This window comes from Pithys albifrons, chromosome 2 (genome assembly GCF_047495875.1).
Source record: "Pithys albifrons albifrons isolate INPA30051 chromosome 2, PitAlb_v1, whole genome shotgun sequence".
NCBI lineage: Eukaryota > Metazoa > Chordata > Aves > Passeriformes > Thamnophilidae > Pithys > Pithys albifrons.
This window is the reverse complement of record NC_092459.1, coordinates 55,087,033-55,114,912: the sequence shown is the minus strand read 5'-3', so window position 1 is coordinate 55,114,912 and position 27,880 is coordinate 55,087,033. Positions and strand designations below refer to the sequence as shown.

The window sequence follows — 27,880 nt, the reverse complement described above, 5'->3', positions numbered from 1 at the left end:
GACTGTTTTTGAGTTGGCCAAACAACTAACAAACAATTTAATGAAGTACACAGCACTTATGTAGTCAGAATGACTAAGGAACAAGATGCTGACACAAAAACCTCGTGTTATTCGGCATGGCACTGCACTATGCTGTGCAAACATACTATTTCCCTCTATTTAGCTGGTAACTCATATATTGTAACCATGTAATCTGCATGTAGATTTGTCCTTAAGGACCCCACTTCTCTTAGGAGCCTGTTCCACCCAATTTCTTCTTTAGTTAGATAAATTAGTATTTCAGAGCACTATCTCTCTTCTCCACTATTTCTTAAGCCTAAAGCTGTTTCAGTACACCTCCTCTCTCTGTTCTGGAGAATCCCATAAGCATTTTCACCTCTCTAGTGACCATGAGCTCCATGTTCTACTTGCTCCAAGGATCCACCAAGGCCAACAAACTGAAGCCTGAGTAAGCTGAAGTAGCTTCATTCCTGGTTCCCTAGAAACCAGCCTTAAGTAGCCCAGCAGTAGTCTACACTGAAACACCATCTCCCCCTTGTACTGTTTTCCAAACACTTCTCAAATACTTAATGAGAAGACAAGTAGAGATCATTCATGCATGAAGACACATAATTAATACACAAAAATAATTGCATAAAATACCAAAACACTCACGATCCAGCTTCTGCTTAATCCCACTCGGAAGTCAATGTCTCCATCATTTGGCAGGAGAATAACAGGTATTCTGTCCACTTTCCCCCAACCCAACAGTTAACTAATGCAAAATATCTGAACCGTGTGGATCTTCTCTCTCTGAGTGTTTACAATCATTAGCAGTATCTACCCAGAAAGTATAAGTATGCTGGAAGTTTAAATTAAGTTCCCCTAATTAGCAATACTAATTTATATATTTTTAAAATATCACATGCTGATAATCTGCAATACCTAAGAGGATGCAATGAGCTGTGCACAACAGAAAAATAAGTTAAAGGTAAATTAGTAGGCACTCCATTTTAAGGCTCAGATCAAATACAAGGTCTGCAGATCTTGAACACAAACCCATTTTAAGGATTACAAAAGGAAACACAGCACAGAAAAGACTATAGATGGGACCCTGGGCTACTACCACATTGTGGGTTTGAACCTATGCTGCATAAAAAAAAAAACAAAGGAGCATATCATATTTGAGGTACACGGAATAACACTTTTTTTCTTTTATTTGAAAAGTACTTTCACATGACGCCTAAAATTCAGTACCAATATACTCCAAGAACAGAAATGCAGGTTGGGTGTCTCAGAACAGTGTTTCATAACAAGCACCTCTCGAGCCTTCTACCTTAACAGAGTCAAACACTAATGATGAAAAATACTAGCCAACCTAATACAATTATCTTGTGGCTGTATATATGAAACAGTTCTGCTGGTATTTCTTTGTAATAATGCCAAACAGACAATTCCTAGCAGATGAAACCTTGAAACCTACCTTCGATACACTCTGTAACGGCTCTGACAATAGTTATAGTATCACATCAGGTACTGTCTGCATCCCTGAAGTTGCCATTAGTAAAAGGAAGCAAAGGAAGCAAAAGAACTTCTTTGATAATCTTGCACTGTTAAAACTCAGCACCTGACACCTAGAAATGCTTTACCCCAAACAAGTAAGTAAAGAAAGGCAAGTGCTCCATGCTCCCTCCGGCCTCTTCCAGTCTCTTTACAGTAGCTACAAAGAGAAGCTAACAAGCACATGGGGCAGCACTACTCTCTTTGATCCCATCTGCAAGTTGGAGTTTTATATAGATGAGGTATGCTTCTGGACTGAAAAGACATATCCTCTTCCTAAAATGTCTTGAAGTGAAGTCCACAAATTATTTTCAAAAGTCTCCTGAGTCAGCTTTGGGAATAAGACCCACGCTCATGAGTCATTATTGTATTACCAGTATTCTATTTAAAATAATCAGGACAAACCTTCTAAATGCATTTGTTTTGATTTGCTTTTTCAAGCATAGTTTGAACACACATTTTAATAGAATTCTGAAAAGTGAATGTCACTGCACACACTTCTTGCCTTGAAGATTCAAGAAGAAGGAAATTACCAAGGTATGTTGCAACGGAAGATGGACTCATGAAAAATGCTATGACATTACAGCAGTGGGTGCAAACATGGAACATAAAGCAATGTGTGCTACAACAGCATTGCAAAATAGCACTATAAAACACCCACTAATTTTGATTTGCTTTAAACCAAAAACCTAGTCATTACAGATAAGCCCCTAAGAAGCTTCTGTGACCAGTGGCCTCAGGAAATAAAAAATAAATGCCTGTTTCAGCAAAACCAGATCATACAGTCCATCCTCACCTACAGATTTCACACAGCCTTTTAGCTTCTAACAGTTCATTTAACAGTAGAAAGTAGAGAAAAGTAGAAGTCACACATAATTTTTAAAGTAGAACTATTCTGCTACAATGTATGTTATTTAATGGAGATAACATCTAGTTTGGAAGAACAGTCTATCAGTCTAAGCCCAAGACTTGTCAATTGGAATGCTAAAGGCTATGCTGACCTTTACCAATCCACTTGTCACATCCCACAGCTTTTTATCTCCTTTGTTCCAAAACAGAAGGCAGATCACCCAGCTCATACCCCTCATAAAACACCATGATCCATAAATTGTGAGGATGCTTGCTAGGCCAAAAAAGGGTTACCAACACTAGCAGGAAATGAAGATTTTGCACTTCCAAAACTACCTACCTACCTCTGGACCATAGTAGAGAACCAACACCACCTTCCACCAAGCCATAGAGAGGTGACAAATGCACACTTAATAAAACAAGATTACAATGCCCACACAATTCATGCCACTTGTGAACCATTCTTTCTTCTGTGTGAGAACATGCAGACAGAATAAGGTATCTATTATCCATATTGGAAACTGAAACTAAATCAGGAAGCTGAAGCAGAGCTTAAAGCAGCAGAATGTGCCAGCTGAATCTGTAAGAGAGCCATGCAAAGGGACAGAACAACTGACAGCTTGCTAAGTTATACACATCTGAACTACAGAAGGAAACCTCAAAGCAAGGAAGAGCTGCATCACGTAAAAGGCCAGGAAGTAGTTCTGCAATAATGAAAACTGAGGGCAGCTGACAACATGTCTCTCCAGTGCATGCACCACTTTGCATGAAAGGAACATGTGTGCAGTTCAACAGTCCTTAATTCATGGCAGGGAAGCACATCCCAATGGGAGAGTAACACATGGAAGAAGACCTTGTATTTTTCTACTGATCACTTTCATCCCTGTTAATTTCCCCCCAGAATCTTATATAAACAGTTTATTGTAATTAGAGCAAAAGAGAGGAATGATAATGCTTGCTGTTGAAAAAGTTAATTATTTTTAAAAAGTGTTTTCCATAATAAGTCTCCACCTGAAGCTCTGGACAGATTTTTTACCAAATAGTCAGCATTGCTTTTAAAATAAGCTGTATGTGTTATACGCATTTTTTGTTTTGAAATAATTTCTGATTTTCCCTTTTGGGGAAACAAACTTTTTGATATTTTGATTTTCACTTTATTAAATATAGATACAATCTGTAATGCAAGTGTTAACTATCAAAAAACCACTCATATACACATGCCCCATGCACCCATGAATAATAATATGCCCTCAAGAATACTTATGCAAGTTCTTGATTGTGAGATGTCAAGTCATCTGACTGTGTATTAAAAAAAAAAACCAAAAAAAAACCCAAAAAAACCCCCAAAACCCCAAAAACATAAAAACCATCCTGCAGCCCCATCTAGTGCATAATTGAGAGTACTTCATCACTGACAAGTATAATGTTGGTATAATTTTATGTCAGGACTTCCCAAAGCATGCTCATGAGATTATGGCATGCATCCAGAAGTGGTATAGTAACATGGCCATATTTTCTATTTGAAGTCTGGTAAGACAGCTGCATGGTGATTTGCATAAAAATTTAGAGCTTTAGGGTCAGATAATGGTTCATTATCCATTTAAATCATTAAAAGCATGCACTATGACTCACGGTTCTTTAAGATTGTTTTATCTTCTTTTAGACAAAACATAACCTCTTCAAAAAGACTGTTCCTTTCAAAGAGAGTGGAGCAAAGTTAATTATCTAAAAAATGAAACAAGCAGAGCACAACTTTAAAGGACCTGGCTGTTAGCAAAGCAGTAAATACTGGTGAACAGGGCTGGCCTCTTACTTAGCAATGAGTGATGCATGGGTCATCGTATTTTATCACACTCCTGGTAAGCTGATCCTAAGAAAATGATCATATTCCCAGCAGGGGAAGTTCAGACCAAGACAAGGATGAGTGAGGGCAGCCAGAGCCCTCTGAGACATCAAGTAATGGGCTGCAGCATGTCCTGCATGGCCATTGCTCCATGTCTCCTCTGGGCAAGCAGCAACAAGCTAGCACAGATTCACCTCTTTCACAAGCTCTGGCTGTGTTTGGATTTGGTAAAAAAAAAAATTAGGAAGCTGAGGCAAAAAAGATCTGTGTGTAAGTAAAACTTATGTAAAAGAATGGAGGAATATAGGATGGATCTGCAATTAATTCATAGTTGTGGCATACCCAAATATTTCCAATGCTATTTCCAGATTCAAACAACAGTAAGAAAGTTCAGAAGTTCCATTAAGAGGAAATACCTTCGGTTTTCAAAGAAGTATTACTTGTTGCATCAAAAGAGATGGGACAGATGGAAAGGACACGAAGGCTTGTGTTGTATACGTCAAAATTCTCCTTCATGAAGTGTTAAATTTGACAATTTTGTTCACTTTTCTCCCACCTAAAAGCCACTATCAAAGGAAAACTTAATAGGATTTATAATATACTGAAAGTATCATGACCATGCATTAAAGAGCTGTTGTAATGACTAAATCTAGCCAGGCTACCTATTTTCAACCAATAATGTATTTTCTAACATTCAGAAAAAAAGCAAGGAAGGGTATCTCTGGGCTGAAAGCCTGAAGCCTAAAAAAGCTTAGGTGATTGTAACAGATTTCTGTTGCCTGAAGTCCAGTAAAATCAGTCAGCTCTCTTTTAGTTATCCAAGAACAGGAATGCTTTTTAACCTCAATGAAAGAGTTCAATCTACTCTAAATAAATCACAAAAGATGTACAGAAAAAAAAAGGGTTTTGTTTGAAAATAACTAATACACACTAAAAAATTTTTTCACCTTCCTTACAATTTTGGGATTGAAATTTACATGCAGGGAAACTGTGAGGCTCTGCTCCAGGTAATCTCAAAAAACCTTTCTGTTTTTTAGTTACAGACAGCAGTTGGTAGACATGAAATTTACACACCTAAGACATCTTGAAGCCCCTAAACACCTGGTATCTAAAACTAAAAATGTTCAGGTTGCATTTTCAGGCTCTCTTTTGGTTGGACAGTCTACTGCTATTTTCATTTGCTGTTCTTTTTTCCCATTTTTTTTCCTTCTTCCTCTATTCACTCTTGTTCTCAAGCCCAGCAATGCAGAGTAGGCCACACTACTCAGAATTTCCATGCACAGTACTTTACTAGCATCTTCTTTCTGCTTCCAGAAAGCTGCTTTACAATTTCACCGAAAGAACAGAACTGAAGCTTCACTTCAGTATAAATACAACTCCAATGATTTCTCAAAACCTATAGGAACACCTACAGATTTTCCACTTCAATTCTCCCCTCCTCCTTTAAGAGGGTATTATTTCACATACTCTACATGTGTGAAATTCAGAAAATCCTCTTCAGAATACTGCAAAAATATAAAGGCTGGTTATGTACTTAAAAATTGCTTTTCCCTCTTCTGAGAAGATTGGTGGGCAAAATTCCTGTTGCCATTGGAATATTAACAGGTCTGAAATTCAGTGTATGTCTGCTACATACAGTGCAGTACTTTAGAGAGATACCTATGCCACTTCTGAACAAACTACAGTTATATTGCATTGTGTTTTCCCTAATGGCATAACTGCTTCTAGTGAATGTTCAAATATCAGGAAATACAGAATACTTTTTGCCAGTCCCAGTTTCCTGATACTTTATAGAGGAAATGTATGTTCTGGATTACTTCTTAACGAAAATAATTACTAATCTTTCTGGTATTTGACTCATATGGCTTATTATCTTGTTATTCAGTTCTTGACTTCACTGAAATGCCTGTTCATGACTGCTTCAATAATGTAGTCATACTACAGTTTCTTTGTCACGCAGCCCACACAATTGTTATTTCAAGAGGTGGACTCACAGAATTTTGAAGTTACGGAATTGTTTTGTATCATTCTCACTGACATAGTGCCTAAGCACTCATCAAATATGGATGAAGGAAACTCCATTTATTTTTAGAGGCTCAACTATACAATTAAGTTGCCTCATGAACCCCAGACATAGGCATAAAATGCTCTACTTGTCCTGCAGTAAGTTACTCTTCAAAGACTGCAAGATTCACATCATCTCTCTAAATGATCTGCTAAATGAAGATACAAGTGCAAATACAAAACAGCACTGTGACAGCCTAAATCTCCATTATCTTTACGCTCCTATTATGTTCCTGTTCCATCCAATGACTTTTCTGTATAGATACACAAAGCCCCTCCACTATCCAACACTTGGAAAGGTCATCTCTAACACAGGTCAAGACAGCAAGATTCAATTTTCAGTGGAATGTAGATCACAAAAGACTAAAATCAGGTTTTGCCACTATCTTGACACCTTACAGAAGATGAGAAAGGTTTGGTTTTAACAGCCTAAGTGGATCAAGAACCTTATGAATAAATGCAGCCTTCTTTCAATTTACAACTGTATGTAAAATGAATTCCAAGTACAATTATTCTGCACTGTAAATATCAGCCTCAGAGAGAGTATGTAACTAAAATGAGAAATCAATCCACAACTCCAGATGCAGCAGCACACATGAAGACTCATTTAACACAATCTCAGCATTTTTTCTGTGCAGCTTGATATGAGAAATTTAATTCCTGCAGTCAGCCACTGAAACATACTTTGGGGGCCATAATTACAAATCTAGCAAAAGTTGGTACAGTAACTGTGTTGACAGTCTGGAATGCATCACAGGGCTCAAAGCTAACACATTTCTAATACATCTCACTAGGATACAAAACAAAAGCATCATACCAGTAGTCATAACTCTCATCCCAGTTGTCAAAATGAACTAGAAAACGATTGTCCACCATGTCTGTTACCGTAGCAACACAAATGAAGGTCGGGTTCTTCTTGTCTACAGCTTCCAGTTTCATCCCTACTCGAAATCCCGATGGAATCACTGTCTACACAGAGAAAGACATTTAATTGAAGATAAATACTATAAATCCAGAAATCTCCCCAGTGTCCACAGTCAATATATTCATGTCATTTCTAAGTTTCTCAATTAGCTGTCTCAACAGAGTGGCAGCAGCCTAATTAGTTGACATGAGAGATGCTCACATGCAGAGACTTGTGGTTTATGAAAAAAAAAAGTTCCAAACATGCTGCTAAAATTAACTGCATTAGTATTAACTCTGTCTTAGATACTCTCTCTGAAAGACCATTGCTGTTCCACAACATTATGGTGCAAGACACAGTACTAATATCTAATCTTAATTTCAGATACCATTTCTGAATGTATCAGAAGTTTAAACAGAGTAGTCAAAAAGTAATGAATTGGAATTGCAAAGGTTAGCTGTAGTGAAGACAGTTACTGAATGTGTTGTAAACATTTTTGTCTTCTATTTCAGGTCTCAAGTCTGCCATCACTGAAATGTGCTATGAGTCTCTACCACATGCATGAGCATAGCAGGAACTTTCCACACCATTAGCAAAAAGTGAGTACTTACTGCATTCTGGTTTTCAAATAGTGATTTAGGAGCAGCTTGAGCCTTGCATGCCTTCAGGTAGGAGGGCCAGCTGAATTCTTCTTCCTTATATCCTAAATGAGGGTCACAAAAGAAGGGCAAGAAATGACAGGTATGAGACACAAGGTGCATGTGTCAGTAAGATACCAATTTTATACTACAATCTTGTTCCCTTTGAACAAACATCTTCAAGCAGCACAGGCTACAAGCCACCTCTTTGTCTCTCCCCAAGAAAACCCTACCTTACCACCTGTCTGCCTTGAAGGTACCAACTTTCCTTTGGTGATCTGACACACCCCTCAAGCATTCTCCAGCTGCTCTTCAGAAACAGCAAAAGACCTACAGATCTGAAAGCTCTCCTCATCATGCCAGTACGTCCAATAAAAAAATGCCTCCTCCTCCAGACTTCACCTTACTATGTCCTCAGGCTAATGCAGTATGATCACTACTAGCTTTAAAACAAACCCCCCAGGTTATATCAAAACAGCTACTTACACAATCGATGCCCTAGGACCCCTTATGTATTCACAGTGTAAACTGTCCTCTGCATGGACTTTATGCATTTTTTATTCTGTGTATACAGCACTTGGAAAGAAATCTAAGTTTCTGTTGATAGAATGCCTCTTAGTTTCTTGGGGAGAAAATCCTCAACAAAAAATTTATAACATATTGAACTACATAAAATAACCTACAAGAAACCATTGTAGTCTAATACACAAAACAATGCCTAGAGTTGGAAGCAAATAGACTCCCTCCTTCTTCTTTTAAACAATAGTTATACAAACATCTATTTTAGTCAGTATGTTACAATTGAGTAAAGCAAGATCAAAACCACAACAAATTTCAGCGGCCTTTACCGAAAGCGTCACCTCTTGACTATTTGAACTATTACCCAAATATGTTAGAGACAACTGTACTAGTTAACCTGAGAATCTGGTAATATCTCAGGAACTGCAAGTTTAAAACCGTTTAACTTCACCTTCTCTGCATATGGCTTTCTCACTAGTCATCTTAAATATTAACCAACATAAATTAACCTCCAAGCTCAAACAATGATACTTTTCATTATACTCCAGTTGCTTCTTGTCTTGATACACTATAGCTGTAGACCAGTTGAGACCGTTTTAGAAGAAATACGCTATCAAGGCTTTTTATTTTCCCTTTGTAATTCTAGGGAGTATTCAAAACTCAGTTCAAGCTCACAGCAGACAACACAAAACTCACCTCCCATTCCAGTGAATAGCCTTACACCCCTCACCACAGAAGACAGACTTAGGCTTGTTTGGAAAGGTACAAACTTTCAACCCTCTCAGGAAATAAGGAGTCAGTTGTTGGATCCCCAAAGTTCTCTGGAGCAGATCCTCCTTACAGACCCCTCCTGCAAAGCAGGATACTTCTGTCCAAGCTTGCAGCAATGACTGACTGGGGTCCCACTGCCCATAAAGGTGGCAGGAGTATCTCCTTCTGTCTCAGGCCACTGGGTTCCAAACTGTTTACGGTTTACACCATGAAGGTCACAAATTTGCATTTTACAGATGGAAAATGAAAGGCTACTGATGCAAATCTTTGAGTTCTTCTATGATGTACTACTTCACATAAAATACTGTGCCCTATGTCGAAACTCACATTGGCTTTAGTATCTGTACAATGTGTAATAGACACAAACCTTTGTCAGAGATACAAAGCTTACTACGCATGCTGAAGTAACATCAGAAACATTTTAACTGGGGACTACCTACTTGCTACATACAACTTACTATATCAGCAGAGGCCAACCTCCTAAGAAATTCTGATTTATGTTCAAGAAACTGCTATTTCTACGCAACCAGTTATGCAGAACTATGTCCCAAGAAAAATTCCCATAACAGAAGTGGCACCACAGAGCACTCCTGCTCTGTAGCCTGAGTGGAACTTGCAGACCACTCAGAAGAGCAGCTCATGTTCCTCCACAGCTCACACAGAGAAGTGCCATCCTCTCCCACACTGGCAGGGTCCCTGCCTCTACAACTTTCTGCAGTTTTACTCTCACTTTCCACTCCTGAGCACTTACATCCACAGTTTTACAATTCTCCACAAACACATCTTTTTGATTCTGTGCACTGATTGTTTTGCAGCCCTTCTAAGTCTCATTATACTACCCTCACTGCGTATGCCAAAATACCACATTCATTTATTTCTCATTTTCCTGACTTCAGGACTTGCTCCCTCCATCCCCACATATTCCCTCTCTATTCCAAAAGGAACTCATTTATCTCTTTTTCATGGTACAGTTCAGTGCCGATGGCCTACAATTGCTAAAGTAAGAGTTACATAATGTGAAATTGAAGCAATTATGCAAGCAAATGACACATATTTCAACACCTGTATACCATTTACATAATCTATATATAAATTACACCTTCAGGCTTGTAGTTTTACCTTTTTTTTCTCACTACTGATCTGTTCATCCCTCTTTTGGTCTTAATTTCAAACTTTATCTTTGGGGAAACGGCAATCTTTGTAATTTTGTGCCAACATATATACAGTAATGGTGATCAATATCCAATAACAAGAACATGCTAAGACCTTCCACTAAAGGATTCTCAGTTGCCTGTGAGATCTCAGTTTAAGCATATGTGTCACCAATATGCTGCCATTTTACTTGCAATAAGCATTCACTGCGGATCTAAGTTTGTTGCTCTATTTTCTTTTTTAATGCTTTATGAATGATTCACATGGTCCATTTCCACTGAAATAAAAAATGTAGGATTTTAATCTTGAAATTTTAGGCAAGACTTAAGTGTTTGCCATTTTCAAATACTTTTGACTAAATTAAGTAAAACATTTCTGCCAAAATAAATGTACAGCATTACACAAGTAGTCTCAATCTCAGAACTATGTAAAACAAAACAATACCTTTAGGTGGATGAAGCTTGTGGCCTGTTTTTTCACACCATCCAACAGGATGAATGTCTGAAGAATCAGCATTCACCCAGAAATCGTAACAATCTGGGTACCCATCAAAATGGAGTCGTATTCTGTAGCCACAAACCTAAAAGCAAGAATTGAAAACATAAGACACTATGTTTTAAGATGTTCGCCCTATACATAACAGCTTTTTTCAATATTACGTATAATAAGTGTGTTTTCAGTCATCTCTTTCTTATTGCTCAATTAAACACTGGATTTGAACAAATTCATTTGATAAAAAGGAAAGAATGGAAAGGCAAAGGTATTCTCAGTCTGAGTGCCTCCTCTTCTGGTCAAAAGAATTAGCTAAAAGATGGGTATTGCCATCAGTGTTCAAAAACTGGAAAATGGTTCAACTCAGTATCAGAATAAAAGATAAATCCCACAGAATAGCATGAAAGGACAATGAACACAATCATGGACATGGTGCATATAATGGTGTTTTCTAGCTATCCTGACCAACTGATATGCAAGAGAGCATTGAACAGTAACTATGTTCAACAGGCTCTCCAGAGAGACACTGAAAAGTGTAGTTAAAGATGAGAAGTCAGTGGAGGTATTCCCCCGAACTTCATTATTCTGTGAAGTAATAAGTCAGCCACGGAGACGAAGAGAAAAACAGGACACAATACTCTCTGTACAGTAAAGTTCTCCACATCCTCCTGAGTGCCAAATGCTGTAAATTTACTGCAGTCATCAGTGAAAATCTCTTGACATCAAGGTCACTCTATTTTATATTTCATTTGCACTCTGACATAACTTTCAGTTTGCCATCTCAGAATTGTGTAGAATTGTGTTAGGCTGAGCTGGCAAAATGCCAAGTAACCAAACACAAAACGACAGTTCCATCCTACTGCCAAGAAAAGGGAGAGGGGAAAAAACCCCTGAAACTTAAAACAGAAAGGCTTACATATTTACACAGAAGAAAGAAAAGGTAAAACTACAATATAACTCATATATAAAAAGGTAAAAGAAAACAGTAACTCTCCACTCCCCATCAACAGAAATCACAAACCACTCTGAACTCACAAAACACCCCAAAAAGACATCTCCCAAAAGAGCTCAACCTTCCCAGAAACAAACTCAAGCAGAGAGAAAACTAATAATAAACATTTTATTTCCTTAAGATAACATAGTAGTAAGCTGGTGCTGGGTCTAATCCTCTCATCCCTCCCAGGACAGCACAGTGCATTCTACCAGGACCACAACCATGAAAGGACTGGCCAGGCACCTTACACCCATTTTTATACTTAAGATGACGCCAGAATGGTATGGAATACCAATGGACAACAGGAGTCAGAGCTGTCAGCCTGAGCCAGCTCAAGTCAGCTGACACTCTGAGGCCTCTTCTACAAATCAAAGCATAAATTTAGGCCTAGCAAAACCCGTAACAAGAATTCAGATGGAATTCAGGTTATCCTGCAGTAAAACATGACCTATCACCTAGTGCTGAGCACGGGGTACAGAGGAAATACTCAACCACTGACACACTATCCTCAAGAAAATGGAAGAGATATCCACAGAAATGGGAAATGACTACAGGCCATTAAGAGATCCAGAAACAAGAACACAAAAGCCTCAACTGCTAAAATATGAGCTGCAAAATTACAGCTGCCTAGAACAACAGTGATAAAGTGCAAAGTACCCACCAGTTTCCTGTTTCCCCATTTAATTCACAAAACAAATCCAGAAACTCAACTATGTAAAAACTAAAGTAAGGTATGTTTGAAAGATATATAAAATGAACCTGAGAAGCAAGTTCTCTATTAGAAGCAAAGAAGCTATTTATTAGAAAAACTATTTCATAAACCACAGCAAAATAAAAACTGAGTTTATACTTTATACTTTACTTGTGCAGGTTACCAGAACAGGCCATTTTTGAGGCCATAAGCCTGAAAAAGTTGTAGCACAACAGCAACACAAGAAACTGACTATTTCTATCAGTGAATGGACCAACAGTAAACACTATCAAACTTCTGTAAAACTGCTTTGTAACAGTTGTCAAACTTAAATGTTTTTCTATTTTTTTCCCTTTTATATATAGATTTACACTACATGATTGCAGATAAACAAACCCACACATCATCCAAGTAGTCTAATTCTGTTTTCTCTGTGTGTGTTAAATATACGTTAATGGTCACTGCTGCATTGGCACTGTATATATTCTTTATATGTCTGTCAGGCAACATTACTACAGCATTATTAATTAAAAGCAATCTTCCTACATACAGTTTCTGTCTGTCTGTTAGGTAAGAGCAAGCATTTTCAGCTGCTACAGTTTCACTTCAGTCTCTTCAGCAGTCCTGCTCCATGGCAGTCTGCAGCCTCTACTTACTTCAGCCACGGTGAGAACACAGTATATCGACTGGTGCTCAGGATCCACGCCCTCCAGCTTCATCCCTACTTTGAATCCATTTTTGTTGTATGGGAAAGACTGATACTGCAGTGGAAAAGAACAGATTCAATACTTCTGAAAGTACACCAGAAGAATATATATATATATATAAAATAAGGAATAGAACAATGATTATTTATTATTCATGTTTCTGAGTGAACTAATAAATCACTTTAAAATAAGTTGAACTTTTTCAAAAACACAGTGAAAAAGACAGATAACTTTGTAAAACACATTGATTAGAATGACTTGAAACTTGAGAGTATGTAAGAAAATTAGAAAGAATTAGCAAAAGAGTTAGTCAAGGGAAAGGAGATGACATGATTTATCTTCAACTTTTTTCACTAATTGTCCACAAAACATTTTATTAATTTAATTATTTATTTTTCAGCCTGTACAGTGACACTGACACCATCTTCCTCGCAGTCGTTATTCCTATAATAATCACAAGAACAATGCTCCATTTTGCCTTTTCAGTTCCACATTTCAGGCCATAAAAGATGACCTGAAAGGCAGAAATATGAAACATTGTTTGTGTATATATAGAGGGCCTATTTGATGTACTTTGTATGTCGAGTCCAGACTACCTAGTTTTCCAGGAGTATTTCTGCACCACAGGAATATGACTACCCTTACATTGCATTACAGAGAACCCAGAAGAACATCCTGCAAAACTAGAAAGTGAAAACAAGGCTAAGTAAAATGGGTATTTTCAATCAGAAGGCATCAGCATCCCTCTGTTAAACAGGAAGGAAGGTAGCAGATATTAAAGTTAAATTGGAGGGAGTATCAGAATTGACCAAAACTGAGGACAGTTTTCCACAGGTTTTTAAATTTACAGTCAGACAGTTTTTATGTCCCAAATGGTTACAGAAAATACACAAGAGAAGCATCGTAAATGTCCCCCCTTCCTTTTGCTCTTGCCTAAAAGCTACACCTGCTGCACTATCTCTTCAGTTAATGGGAAGAGAAGGGTACCAAGGAAGGATCTCAGAGTTACTTGGAAGGAAGGGAAACCTGTCTTTGGCTCCAACTGATATAACTGAAAATAAACTCTAGAGAAAAAAATGCAGTGCATGGAACAAGAGCAGGAATATGCAGTCAAGCGGAAAGGAAATGGAAAATCAAACCCATTTAAATTGGCCTACAGCAGCCAGCTAGTAGATGTCTAGCCCAACTCTAAGTCCCTCTCTAAAAATAGCTTAGAACAATTTCTAGACCTCAGTTAACAGATCAGAGTACCTGACTGTACTACATGCATTTCAAATATTATTTCATCCTAACATCATCACACTTTATATTTTTATTATCAATGAAAGTTTAATGAAGTTACACTATGCATAATTCTAGATCCTTTCTCAAAAGGAATGCATCAAGGGGAAAATTTTTCTTTAAAAATAGACTGAAATAATAAACTCAATATAAGTTCATATCGTTGCATAAGCTTGCAGCTAGTGACATCTACACAATAAATACCTTACAGATAAAAGATGTCAATGGAAAACCGCAATGTTAGAAACGTTGACACACTGAGGAACGGTGGCCAAAAATATAATGAAAATCTTTCAAAAACAAGTGCAAGTAAAATTACAGAGAGAGGAAACACTTAAAAAGCCACATATCTATTATTTCACTTTTACAACAAACATTACTGTACAAACTGTACAAAATTTCACAAACTATACACTAAAAATCAAGCAATTATCACACATGTATTTCCTGAAATTTAAGATGTGAACTACTCACTGTTCTGCCCATTGTGAAATCTAGAACTTTTAAGGCAACACAGTCTTTAATTTGGTTTCTGTCACAGTAAAATTAACAGGCAACTTCTAGAAGACTAATAACTTTAATACTATTCAACAGATTTCAATTTTGTGCACCCTTCTTAATACATCACCCGAAGTAAAGCTATGATAAACTTAGAAATCACACATTATCTTCACAAGAAACATTTAAAGACATTTTCTTAAGCAGGAATACAAAAAACCCAAGAAAGATGAAAGATTAAAATCAACAAATGAGCACTGAGGAACAGAAGGGTCAATAATTTTGTTTTAATGACACAGTAACAGCTTGTCAGACATAGCTTAGAAATTACTCTAAGTACTAGGAAGTGGCAGGGACTCTCCATCATCCTGGTCATTCCTAACTAGGGGTACAAAAAACACACTGAAAACTACTGCTTCTGAACTGGAAAAACAAAGAGAAAAAAAGTAATTTTCACAATGCAAAGAGAAATAAAAGATTCAAAATTGTTGGTGATGTTTGGTTTGGATTTTTTTTAACCTTCCTGCAACTGTGGCTTGCTTGTGCATCTGTAAAATGGAGAAATATTACCTGGCCAATTCTGAGTGTTGTTAAGAATTCTTTCTGCTACTGGCTTTACATACTGCACATTAAATCAAACTCTTTCATTACCCAGGGGCTAAAGACTTTGAAAGAAATACTAAATAAGATGCACTGAATGAGAAAGGTACACTGTGGAGAAAAATACAGGAAACACCACACAGCTTCAGACTTTCCCACCCTGTGCAGTGCCCTGAAAGGCTGGTAGTTGCCTGCATGTTGCTAGAGCATTTCATAGAACTTCAGACAGGTAGAGCAATGCTTTGCAAATCTCCCTTCCCACTAAGACACTCCTTATCCAGATTGTTCTCCTACTAATTTTTGAACCAGTATATAGCACAGGGGCATACAACTAAGAATGGTCAGGGAACTGTTATTCTTGAACCTACAAATCTACAGATTCTGTACAACGCAATGCTAGTTCTTCACTTTTCTAACTCAGTAACATTTAAAAGCACCAATTAAAGTTCAGCCTCCCCTGCAAATGTAAGTTTAAAAGCTAATTCCCACACAAAAGATTTAACAGTTGAAGTATGAAACATATAGAAAGAAATGGATGCAAGAAACAGAGTACAAGTAAGAACAGAATTATAAAAAGAAGTAACACATAGCAGAAGTACAGTAGCTAAGACACATTTGCCTTTCCCCAGCATTTGCAAGAGAAAATACTAACATGAAAACTTTGTGGATTTGCATTCAGAGCTCTCTTCCAAGCAAAAGAGGTGGCACTAGCAAAAGCCCCAAAATGACAAATGGCAGACTACCATATCAGGCAAAGGACAAGACAGAGGTGATGATGTGACATCCCAAGATGGCAGGCAAAGGGGAACAAGATAAACCAACACCTGATGTAGTAAAAAAGTATAATGTCAGCAGGAGCTGCAAAAAAGACAGGTAATATCATGGAAGCAACAAGCTAAAAGATGACCTTTGTACCAGCTTTCTAAACGTACTTAAAGAAAATCACATGGCATGAAAAAGTGTGGGTATGTACCAGATTTTTAGCTTTAGAAATTTAGAAAGAAAAGCTAGAACTTGCAGATTTCAGAAAAGCATCTGCTTTCTGTAGTCTGATTTGGCAGTATTCACCTACAACAACAGAATTCTCTGAAAAAGAAGAGGAAGATAACTAGTTTCAGATTTTCAACTGTCTTGTTGATTGCTGATGGACAGCATTATTTTAATCATTTAGGTTTTCCTCCAGAGAAGTGTAAAATCTTCGTTATTTGTTTATTGATTTCCTAGAAATTTATTATCTGAACTAGTTGACTGACTAAAACTTCAGATCACCATACCTCCTTAAAAAGCTTAGTAGGTACTGCAATGGCCCTTTCTTCCTCCAGATAGGATGCCCAACACCATGCTTGCCTTCCTTTAGAGGGTACAGCTGCAAAGAAGCACACAACAGTGAAATAGTTCTGTAACTGTTAATGTCTCAAGGAAAAAAACTCTAGAACCCCTTGAAGTTTATAAATACCAAATCTACATTTTAGTAAATGCACTTATGGTGTTGCTCAGGACTTATTTAAAAAAGAAATAGCTCTGAGGATCATCACACAGAAATTACGGAAAAAGGAGTTCTGTAGGTTTGAAAGCATCAGGAACATGAAAGTTCCTGGTTCATCCAGAAATGTTTCCAGCAGTTCACACCTTGATTATTAACAAGAAAAAGTGCCTTCAGGAGACAAGAACAACAAAGTCCAGCCCCAACCCTTTTTTCTTATTGATTCTAAGAAGCATTAACAATTTACAGACGCATAAAAAGGTTCAGTTCAAAACAGCTGAATATTTTAATTTCCCCCCCCCCCAGCCCCCAGAATTTCTTTTACTAGAAACCATTTTCAACTGGATAGCACTTGTAACATGTTTTTCTAATCACAGTACTCACAATGTTTCTAACCTACTCCATCACTTTGTAATTTGATGATTTTGGGTGGAGAGGCAGTTCCAAGCCTTCAGAGCTGTCACCAGCGCTTTCTTTCCCCCATCATATCATTAGCATAAACAGAAACATCAAGTTTCAGGTTTGCTTATATGGTATGAACACTTGCATACACTTGCAGAGTGATTCTAATATTGGCTACAGTCCATCTTAATATTGGCTACATCACGTCAGTGACTAACAGTTTTTAGGCCTTGAAAATAAGGCACAAACTGCACTAGCAATAGCCAGGAATTCAAAAACAGATGACATGTGAGGCTGGCCATATATGCATCTACTTCAATACACTTCCACTCTGCTCTACCCATCCTCACTTAAAATGCCTTCTCTGCAGATTCAGCTTAGCATTTCAGACCATAAACTCAGGTTGCCAGGAGGATTCATCACAGTCAACACTAAGATTCCAGCTTGATCCAGACTGTAGGTTACTCACAAGGGAAATAAATCCCTTAAGTAACAGTCTGGCTAGGCAGTTTTACTATTAAAACATGAACCATAACAATAGCAATGCCAAACTCTCCAGAAGAAAGGTCATGATATAACCGAAAGATAACAAATTTCCAAATGACAGCAATTGCTCAACACTATTAGAGCATATTCATCTTATCTGGGATTTACCCAGGTTTTATCTATTCCACGTGACATATTAGTTGCTCACAGTTCTATGTTTGGTTCTGAATACAAATTGGTCTTTATTACCAAGTCTCTTGTGCCGAACTAGTGTTTACCCAAATAAAAATAAAAAACTCAAACACAACAGAGAAAATTGATACAGGTCATTCTGCTGTTAGTGGACAGAAGTGATTTCCACAGAGCATCAGCTTTGTGCTTGTGTCTCATACACTTCTTATCTCTTCAGCTTTGAGAACAAGTGTAGAAATAACATTTCAGGAGTGATTCTGTCTTGGAAGTGAGACCTTCCATAACTTCTATTGATGCACTTTCAATCAGTATTTCATCTGCCTAGTGTGCATCAGAGCTACTTGGAGCTCTGTTGATTAGCAGCCCAGAAACTTCGGTTAATGTCTCCCCATCTACCATAAGAAATACTCTGGAGGGCAAGATGTAGCTCTGTGGTTAGTGTACCACTGAGGTATAATAGCAGCTGATTCTCCAAGCCTTACTAAAACAATCTGTCATACAAATAGCTTGAAGACACAGCACTCATTTAAAATATGTTTTATCGTGCTGCTTGATGCATTGTATGTCCCTCTGGATTGATTATAGCAATTATTCCTAAACAGTTCCATAAATGTGTCTATTTCCAGCACATACTGAAGATGTAAAATTGATCCCTGAGGCAACAAAAGTAAACTTTCACTTCTGCTTCATACATGTCTTTCAACATCTGGGAACTCAATGTGGTTGATTCCCTTTAATACTGGCATTCTCTAGAATGATGAAAAAATACCCCAAACCTAAAGTGTACATCCATTGCATTTACACTTACTATCCTTCTTACATTTAGTATATCCTTCTCAGTGATGCCTTAAAATGTATTTATTATAAGTAACACTGGCATACTCTTTTTACAGAATTGAAAAACTAGTACTCAGTAGGGAATACAAATTCAGTGAAATAATGCTGGCAATTCTCAATAAGAGATCAATATTACCTAAAGAACTAATAGTTGAGATTTTTGTTGCATAACCTAACTTACTTTGTTTCAAAACTGTTATTTCCCCTTTTCTTTTTCTCCTGGCTCTCTGTGAGACTCTCAAGATCCTTCCTTCAGGTTTGTCCTCCTAAATTAGAAAAAAAAAAAAGGAAAAAGAAACAAAGGGAAAAAAAGAGTACAGTAACCTCATTAGTTTAGAAAGCTAAGTATAATAAAACTTGAGATCTAGAAGGTTAAACTGTGACTTCATTCAAATGGCTACAGACTTAGCTCTCCTCTACCTCAAACAAACCTGCAGACATCTAATCAAAGCTAGTGAGCCTTCAGTGGCAAACCACAGCAGATACAGTGAAAATGACAGACGGGAGGACTCTCACCACCCAGCACTCAGCCAGTCAGCCTTGCCTGACCCAGGGCCCAATCACAAAGCCTCCAGCAGGCCTCGCTGAGACACTGATAAATAGTGATATATTCATGCTTCCAAAATATTTTAAAGAAAAGCTCTCACAGCTTTAGTCTATTTTTTCCAAATGTACAATTGCTTTATTAAATACAAAATGATGTAGATCCTTTCTATTTATTTCAAGTGTTTGTGTATTACAAGTTTTGTGAGCACTCGAATAGAAGAACAGAGTGTGACTCATTTGGGAGGGCAGATGCATGGGGGCAAAGAAGGTGTCCCCCAACTTTTGCTCAAGACACTACTACACAGAGTGCTAGTGTTGCAAATTGCCTCCTGACAACTCTTAGTGTCTTTAGCCTTTTGACAATTCAGTGGTTGCAGAAATCTCCCCTTCTCCCTCAAAACTGTACTCCCTCCAGTAGTGTCCTATCTATTGGGAAGAAAGCAAATATTATAGGAAAAAAACCATTATGGGAAGGTACTGAGCTAAGTTTCTTCTAAATCGAAGAACAAATCCTGAAGGAAAAAAACAAAAGATGCCCTAAAGAATATAACACTGCAAGACAACAGAAAAAAGGAATTTTTGCCTATGATTTTCTAAGGCAAATGACACTAAGATAATCCAAAGTATTCCCTTCTTTGCTTTCTTTGTAAATAAACTATTGGTCTATAGTTACTCATTGATGCACAGAGTGACCAAGTAACAAGTGTTGAGAAATATGTTGAGGGCATGGCAAGTCTAGGTTAGTACTATTTTTCCTTTAAATTCCTTTTGTTCTGTTCTTAAAAAAGCAAGGGAAAGGGATAAAGAACAGTTCTTACCAGTTCACTGTCAACAATTACCATTTACTGGTGAGGCATAATTAAATTAGTAAATGAGCCAACTCCTTCTGGTGGCTCTGACATGGCAATGCAGTCACTTTTCTTTGTAGACTGAAGAAGTTACTGACATTGCAATGTAAGGCGAAACTCCCACCAAAATACTTGTTGGAGTGAGTTTATTATGCATACTGACCATTTCATCGGTATTCTCTTTCTTCTCCCCATTATCCCAGGGCTCTTCTTTGAGAGGTAACTTTGCTTTTCTTTTCCGAATACCTTTAGAATCATCTTCCCCATTGCATTCCATAATGGGATTTTCTTCCTTTGGTTCTCTATTACAATAGTAACACCATGACACAAAGCCAGTATTATTTCACTTCTCATACTCATAAAACAAGCACAAAGCAAGTAAATGTGAAGGTCAAGTACTTGTGGGTCTCATGGTATTATACCAAATACATCCTTAAAAATACTACTGAAAACTACATCTGTCAAAAGAATTCATTTGAAAGGCACACAATAGCAACTGCGAAAGGAAAGTTGTCAGCTTACACTGAACAAGTTCTGCATGTTTTAAACAGTGTGTCTTTTTCCATGTATCATCAAGTCTCCCAGAGAAGCAAACTGAGAAATGTTTAGGGCTGCAGGGCAGTTTACAGAGAGAAAAGCAAAGGTAATTGTTAGGACTGACAAATTCAATTGGAGAAAGCTGGTATGTGACTGTACAAATTGCTGAAGGAGAATCAGAACAGAAAACTTGGAAGCAATTAGCTCAACAGGAACGAAAAAGCCCAAAATCATAGATGTTAAAATTTGCCATAACGTAGCAATATGCAATACAGAATGGAAACACTAAAATAAACATGCTTTTATGATTAGATGAGCTGAACTAGCTGAAAAAAAAGGAATCAAGAAACTACAGTATGGTCATGTTTTCACTCATAGCCATCTATAACACAGCTCTTGCACTTAATTACCTTACCACCCCAGCCACCTAATTACTGATTATCTTAATTCCAATGACTATGGGAGTCTGACACGGATTCATGCATCCCATAGACTGTTTTACTGCGTGCATCAGCAGAAGACAGCACACTGAGCAAAAAAGACTGCCTTCAACATCAGTGTTAGACAAAACCAAATTTTAAGGCACTACATGAAAAACGGTGAAAGAACATTTTAAACTAACAAAGACATCAAAACATGCCCACTTAATACCTCCCTTTGCTGCGACATGTTTATCCCACTACTTTTATCTTGTGCTGCATTTACGTCAAATCTTTATATTATTATGTTATATGTATTATTATAAGCTTTATTATAGCACCTACTTGTTTTTCATTTGTTGGGCACATTTCTGGCTGCAAAATTTCCCTTCAGAAACAAATTCTTTTATAGTACCATAGCAGTAACAGTTTTCACAGAAAACAAGTCCATCCACTTTTGTAGTTTCCTTCAACCTTGTGGGGATCCCCGTCTTTTCTGAAAAGGCTGCACAATGACAGAAGTTAACTTCACTTAGGTAGTGACAATACAATTCCAACCATCCCCAGCAAGCCATGCCACTCTTGTCAGAATGAAGAGCTAAGAGTTAGTGTTTGTATGGGGTCCACATCACTGGCAAGGAAGCTGGGTTTTCACATTGTAACGTGAGAGAGGAATCCACTGATTCTGTGATTCTGACACAGTGGCACATTGACACTACTTGATGTGGCTACTCATGGAAGTACAGAATTTGTGACAGACAATGCACTGACTGCCCACAGAATCACCACTGCACAGAGTCCATAGCCTCATCTCCTGATGATGTGCCTCATTTTTTTACTTGTATTTGGAAAAAAGGGTTGAGAGGAGTTATCTTTCATTAGCTGGACTTATTTCTGGAAGCAAACCGCTGACTACATTCTACAGTCTCTTGTAGCAGCACAGATTGCACAACCTGCCTGAGATCTACCAGAGGTGAAAATCACTAAACTCGTAACAAAGCAATCTTCAAATACTAAGTTACCCACTCATCCTAAACTACAATTTCCCCACAACCAGCAGGCAGTGTAGGAAAGGATGCAGTTTCTTTCCCGCACAAGCAAGTACGAAGCACTGTCAAGTACTCCAGCCTCTGGCACAGGTTGTTGTCTTTGCACCTCCTCAAAAGGTGAATTTTAAGTCACAAACTATTTATTTTGCTTAAGCATCTGTCTTTGAAAGCAGCTTCAAATTAACTCTTGCATGCAGCCTATCTCCCCTAGAAGAATATAGAATATATTGTTGTATTTACACATCAGCATCATTAGCAGTTCAAAACAACTATTTCCTCTCACAATGGAAAATTTTTGCTGTACTTTTATTTTTGGGAAGCACTACATTAATCAGTGTAAGGTAGTAGCAGGATGCTTACTTGGTATGTTTATATGACCATAAACACACCTTAATTTAGTAGAAACACTACTTCATTTTTTCAAGTTTGTCAGACCGCAGGGGATGCAGTTGCCTTTCTCCTGTAGGTAACTGATCACTCAGTCTAAGGAGAGAACCTGTCGTGATACTACACTATCACAATGTTGCTACTCTCATAACAGATTTGACACTTGAAGAACTATCACTGCCTTGGATACAGACCTATGGAACGTATCTGCTGTGGTCTAAGATTCATTGGGGGGGGCCCAGACTACTTTTCCGCTGGTGTAAATGATTCACATATTCACAAAAGGCACGTGACAATTATGATTTAATGGTGAGGGAGTAGCAAGGAAAAGCTTTTACTGACTTTGCCTCTCATGCTTACAGTGCTGATTATTAAACACAAATTGTGAAGTCTGCTTTTCAAAGGACTCATAGAATGTGTATTTTAAAAGAAAATTGGTAGAATGTAGTATCAACAAGGAAAAAAACTAGGTAGCTGTAAGTAATCACAAAGCCTACTGTGATATTCTCATTCATGCTACTCCATAATTACTGGAGTCAGTGTAACAAGATTGATGTTATTTATGATCATGTAAACCAACCTTCCTTGAATAGAACAGGTGTTTTCTTTCACCAGTATTTTAAATTCTGGAATATCATATTTGGTAGACAGATACTACAATTATTAGAATTTTACCTCTCAGGATAAACAGAAACTTTTACTACACACTAATTTTAATACTGTAAACAAGGACAGACAGCAGGAGCAAGGCAATTGTGCAGATACACACTGACATCAGTGGTGGCAGCTGAGCAGAAGCCACTATTGTGTGAAGGCACTTTGTAGTGCATGGTACTTTGGTCACAAACCAACTCTAGGCTGTTAGTAAAATCTGTGGGCTCAATAAAAATTACCTCTAAAAAATTCTCTATAATTTAAAAAAATTTCTTATTGTACAAATTACATAGAGGGAAAATACCGATTTAAAATTTAGAAAAAAATTACTATTAGGACAAAATTGTGGCTATAATTGAAGTTTAGATGTTTAACAGTGCATTTCCTTTTAACTTAAAATGCATTCACATCCCAAGAAACAGGTAACATCACCAGAGATATGCTGTTCATTAAAGCAAGTAGATTTTTTATTTTGAGGGGTAAGCTTTAAGAAAATTTGATATATTAAAGAAAATACAGTGTACCATAAAAAGTGTTTACAGTCTCTTAACTGACCTTCTTGAGCAGTTGGAACCATCCAGGTTGTGGTAGCAGTTGCCTTTTTAACACTTTCCATCTCAGTTTCATCTGTAATCACTTCCAGGGCCCCAAATTCATTGACTCTAAACTGTAAGACAAAACAAATGGCATACAATATAGTAAAAATTTACTAAAAAGTCTTTTGGAGTGTCTTCTCTTCACCAATAGTGGTGTCCTTACCACAGTGCCTATATTCTTTGTGTTTCTGCTTATTCACATGGAATTTGAAACAAGCCATTCTTATTTCTCTATCAAGCATAATGCAAATTCAGTATCTAAAAATATTAATTTGCAATAGATACAGGTGCCTCCACACCTAGATCAATATCTAACTTACACACAAGAATTAAAGAATCAGTAACAAATTCAGGGGAACATCCCCATACCATATGCTTTTCATTGCCAGCAAATAATGCACTCCAGACACTAAGTATTTTTTCTGCAGAAAAGGGAACCGAACATCACATACCTAACGCTTCACAGAGTACAGAAATTTCAGCATTCTCTGAAAACACAGTACTTATCTATAAAGGGCCCATAAACAAACATCTCAAGGCAGTTTATGAGCTGTTTAATTACATGCTGAATGTGATATTACTGTCAGCCAGAAGCAAGACTCAACAATACCCCTCATGCTGTGCTTATACTGGAGCACCGGGAGTTATAGCCATCCTGCTGCAAGAACAAAAGTTTCTACCCAATGTCATAGTGATTACAGCACTACCACAAGAAAATAACTTCAGCTTCCCAGTCACTATGTGGTTTGCAGGCCCAGCTGGTTACATGGGTTCAACTCAAGGCAGCGTTTTGACCCTGATCCCCTTCTCTGAACAGCGAAGGGGTGTCTTTGCCACAGAGAACGGGTCTGTATCCGTGAGGTGCTTCAGTAACAGCTTTCAACAGGGAAAATTACACCTCAGAGAGTCTTTTAAAGCTCTGAATCATCCACTGAAGAGAATACTCCTTCAAGGCAATGGCATGAAGCCTATTTCTGTTTCCTCAGTCAGGCAACTTTACCTTGCAAAAATGAGAAAGGGAGCAATTGCCTGGCTCAACACTGACCCTATCTGTACCTCCAGAGGCTGTCAAATGCATCAGTCCCACGCTTTGGACCTTGTTATGGTACATGCTGAAAATAAGCAGTTCTGGCTGAATGCAAGGGTGAGCCCCGTAACATACATACCACAGCAGTGTGCTTTTGTAATACAGTCCTTCTAGCCTCAACTTTTGCAAAGAGCCAACAGGCCCTAAGGAATGTGAACAGCTAAGAAGTAAGTTGAGGGGAGGGAGATGAAGAAGAGGCCCTCACATATGACATCTGGAGCCAAGATTTTTATTTGTGATCAGCCATGCTCACAACAGGTATGAAAACATGGACAGGCTCTTGATAAATCCATCTGGACTGAAAGTCCAGAAGTTCAACTTTGAAAGGTGATCAAATGCAGTAAACATCATGTTCTCATACTCCAGTTTGCGGAGAGACATTCATGTCGTTTGACTCCAAGAAAAGCCACTCAGAAGAGGATTCTTGTGTCTTACAGCTGACTTATGCACTCGTATTTTGGTTAAGCTCCTTTCTGCTATTGGTCCTTTGCTGCCTCTGCAACAGATGGATGCCAGAGAGAAAAGAAAGCCTTCCTCACTGCGAACACAGACCACGACAGTGCTGCAGTGCACCAACTGACTGTTCACAGGGAGGTCACTGATCAGCTCTTGGAAACACTCTCCTGCACCTTCTTACAGTATCAGCTGGAACATCCATACATCAAAGGTTATTTCTGAACAGTCCTGAGATACCTGAATAACTGGGATTATTTCTGCATGCTTTGATCAATGTCCAACCCTGACATCAAATGTATGTTCCTTCTCCACCAGAGCCTCCTGTGGTAATGCAAGGATGTCACCTCAGGTAACACAGTGACCTGTCAGCCATTCTGGCTTTGGAGACCTGACTGACAGGCACCAAAAAATGGAAGACATGAATGCAGGGAAGGCTACTGCCAGCTAGTCTTTCACTGGAGGCTATTAAAGGTAGCAAGACCCAAATCTTTAAGGAAGAAGCTCTTCAACAGTTGGGCCACCCCACTAAGATGGTCTCTGTGATAGAGAGTAACAATGTGATACTGCCTTAGCAAGCAAGAGGGCACAACAGTCCTACTGGGCTGCTCACTGACTGCTGTAACTCCTGGCTTTGCCTTCAGCTTCCTGTTTACCAGTCAGAGGCATCCAGTCCCTGTTTGGATGCAAACTTGATTCCATGTCTGCTTTTGCTTCCTGCTTCCCCAGCTACGGCGTCAGCATTAACACGCATGCCAAGCTCTTTGTGGCTAACCAGAACAATGCCTCAGACATGGGGAGTCATACTCTGGTTTTAGCTGGGTAGGAAAAGCAATGAACAACTTGTGACTAAGGTTAATTGCTTAAAAACGGGATAAATAGATGTGCAAAGCAGCATGCTGCACAAAGCCATCACAGGGTTAAGAGCTGTCAGAGAATGTGCCAACTGGTGTCTACTGTTGGAAGCATGTCAAAAAAGGATCCAGCTTAATGGTAGCTTATGTCCCTGTGAAAAAATTCAACACATTTGTAAGTCTCTTCTACTTGGGAAGTAAGCGCCAAAAAACCTAGAAGTAAGGATTCTGTCATAATATTTCCTCCAAGACAAAATACAGTAAGAACAGTCCTCCGAGACACTTCCCTAGGTGTCTTGACAATCTGCAATTTCATAGCAGGTGATAGAGGGAAAGAAACAGTGCCATTGAGCTAACTTCTGAGGAGGATCCACTGCTCTCTGAAAAGTAAAAATTTGTTTCCAAGTCACAACACTCCTTAAGTAAATAAATAAATTTGCATTGGAGGGATTTTCCTTAAATCTGCCTTCATTGCATCACACAGTAAAATTCCCACTGATGGAAACAAAGTCAGACCATCACCAAGTACTTCATATATAAACTCACAAAGAAGACTGATTTTTGCCATTTCAATGTTTTGAAAAGAATAAATAAATATGCTTGCTGGGTATTTATCTACTTGACTTTTGTCAAATGTCTGTTTGCAAACTTTAAGTAACCTCTTAAAATAGTTCTCTGTCCTACCCAATGTAGACAATGATCCTAAAAGATCAGACAGCAAAGAAGAAGAGAAAGAAACCTCAACAGCTTTCCTGAGCAAATCCACAGTAAGAGAAATGTGAATAAATATAACATTTGGATAGAAAATTTAACTTAAAAAGTTTAATGTACAGGTGACCAACAAGGGCAAAAATACTTGTTCAAGTAACTGCAATTTATTTAACACAAATATATTGTAACTGAGTCGGCAGGACAAATCCAACTGTTACTGGATAAGTATAAAATATATGACTTAGCTGCCTTGTCTGCAGTTTCCACAAGAATCAAAAACAGTAGCTTCCATTTAAACATCATTAAAGATTCCTTCCACTCAGAGCTGACATACATTTTTATACGTTCTCAGGAAACTATTCCCCGATATACTAAAACTTCAGCTTATATGACTGTTAATTTTATTCCCAGGAACATTTTAATATTAATTCAACAGATAATTAACATATTGAGGGAAGCCAAGGTTTAAATCATAATAATTGAATATTATAAATACTTTCTGAACCATTCGTGTCTGCCCACATGCTAATTTTTTCTACAGGGACCAAAATTACTATTAATAAACATTTTCAAAAAATAATTGAACGAAAATTTACACAGGACTGGAGTAACTAAGGTAAGTCAGTGATATGAAGCCTTTGTCTACTGCAAGCAACAGTATCACACAAAGTATTCCAAAAATGTTTCAACTGCAATGGAAAAGTGGCAAGATTTTCTATTACCAGCGTCTCTACCAAAAGTCCATTCCTACATTTCTTTCTTGAAAAACCTCCTTTTATGTTTTACTTTCCATGTAT

General features: G+C 37.9%; 1 protein-coding gene across 7 annotated transcripts in view; it reads right to left on the bottom strand.

Annotated features, from left to right (window-relative positions):
- L3MBTL3 (L3MBTL histone methyl-lysine binding protein 3) overlaps positions 1-27,880 on the bottom strand; it is an 80,923-nt gene that overhangs the window by 32,954 nt on the left and 20,089 nt on the right. For all 7 annotated transcript variants that reach the window (XM_071549060.1, XM_071549063.1, XM_071549066.1 and 4 more), the window contains exons 3-11: positions 23,938-24,049; positions 21,638-21,797; positions 20,500-20,638; positions 19,124-19,208; positions 16,817-16,908; positions 13,113-13,217; positions 10,724-10,859; positions 7,811-7,902; positions 7,113-7,264 (exon numbers count right to left, since the gene is read on the bottom strand). In XM_071549060.1, the coding sequence (XP_071405161.1) occupies positions 7,113-7,264; positions 7,811-7,902; positions 10,724-10,859; positions 13,113-13,217; positions 16,817-16,908; positions 19,124-19,208; positions 20,500-20,638; positions 21,638-21,797; positions 23,938-24,049 (1,073 nt within the window). The remainder of the gene's footprint in view (positions 1-7,112; positions 7,265-7,810; positions 7,903-10,723; positions 10,860-13,112; positions 13,218-16,816; positions 16,909-19,123; positions 19,209-20,499; positions 20,639-21,637; positions 21,798-23,937; positions 24,050-27,880) is intronic.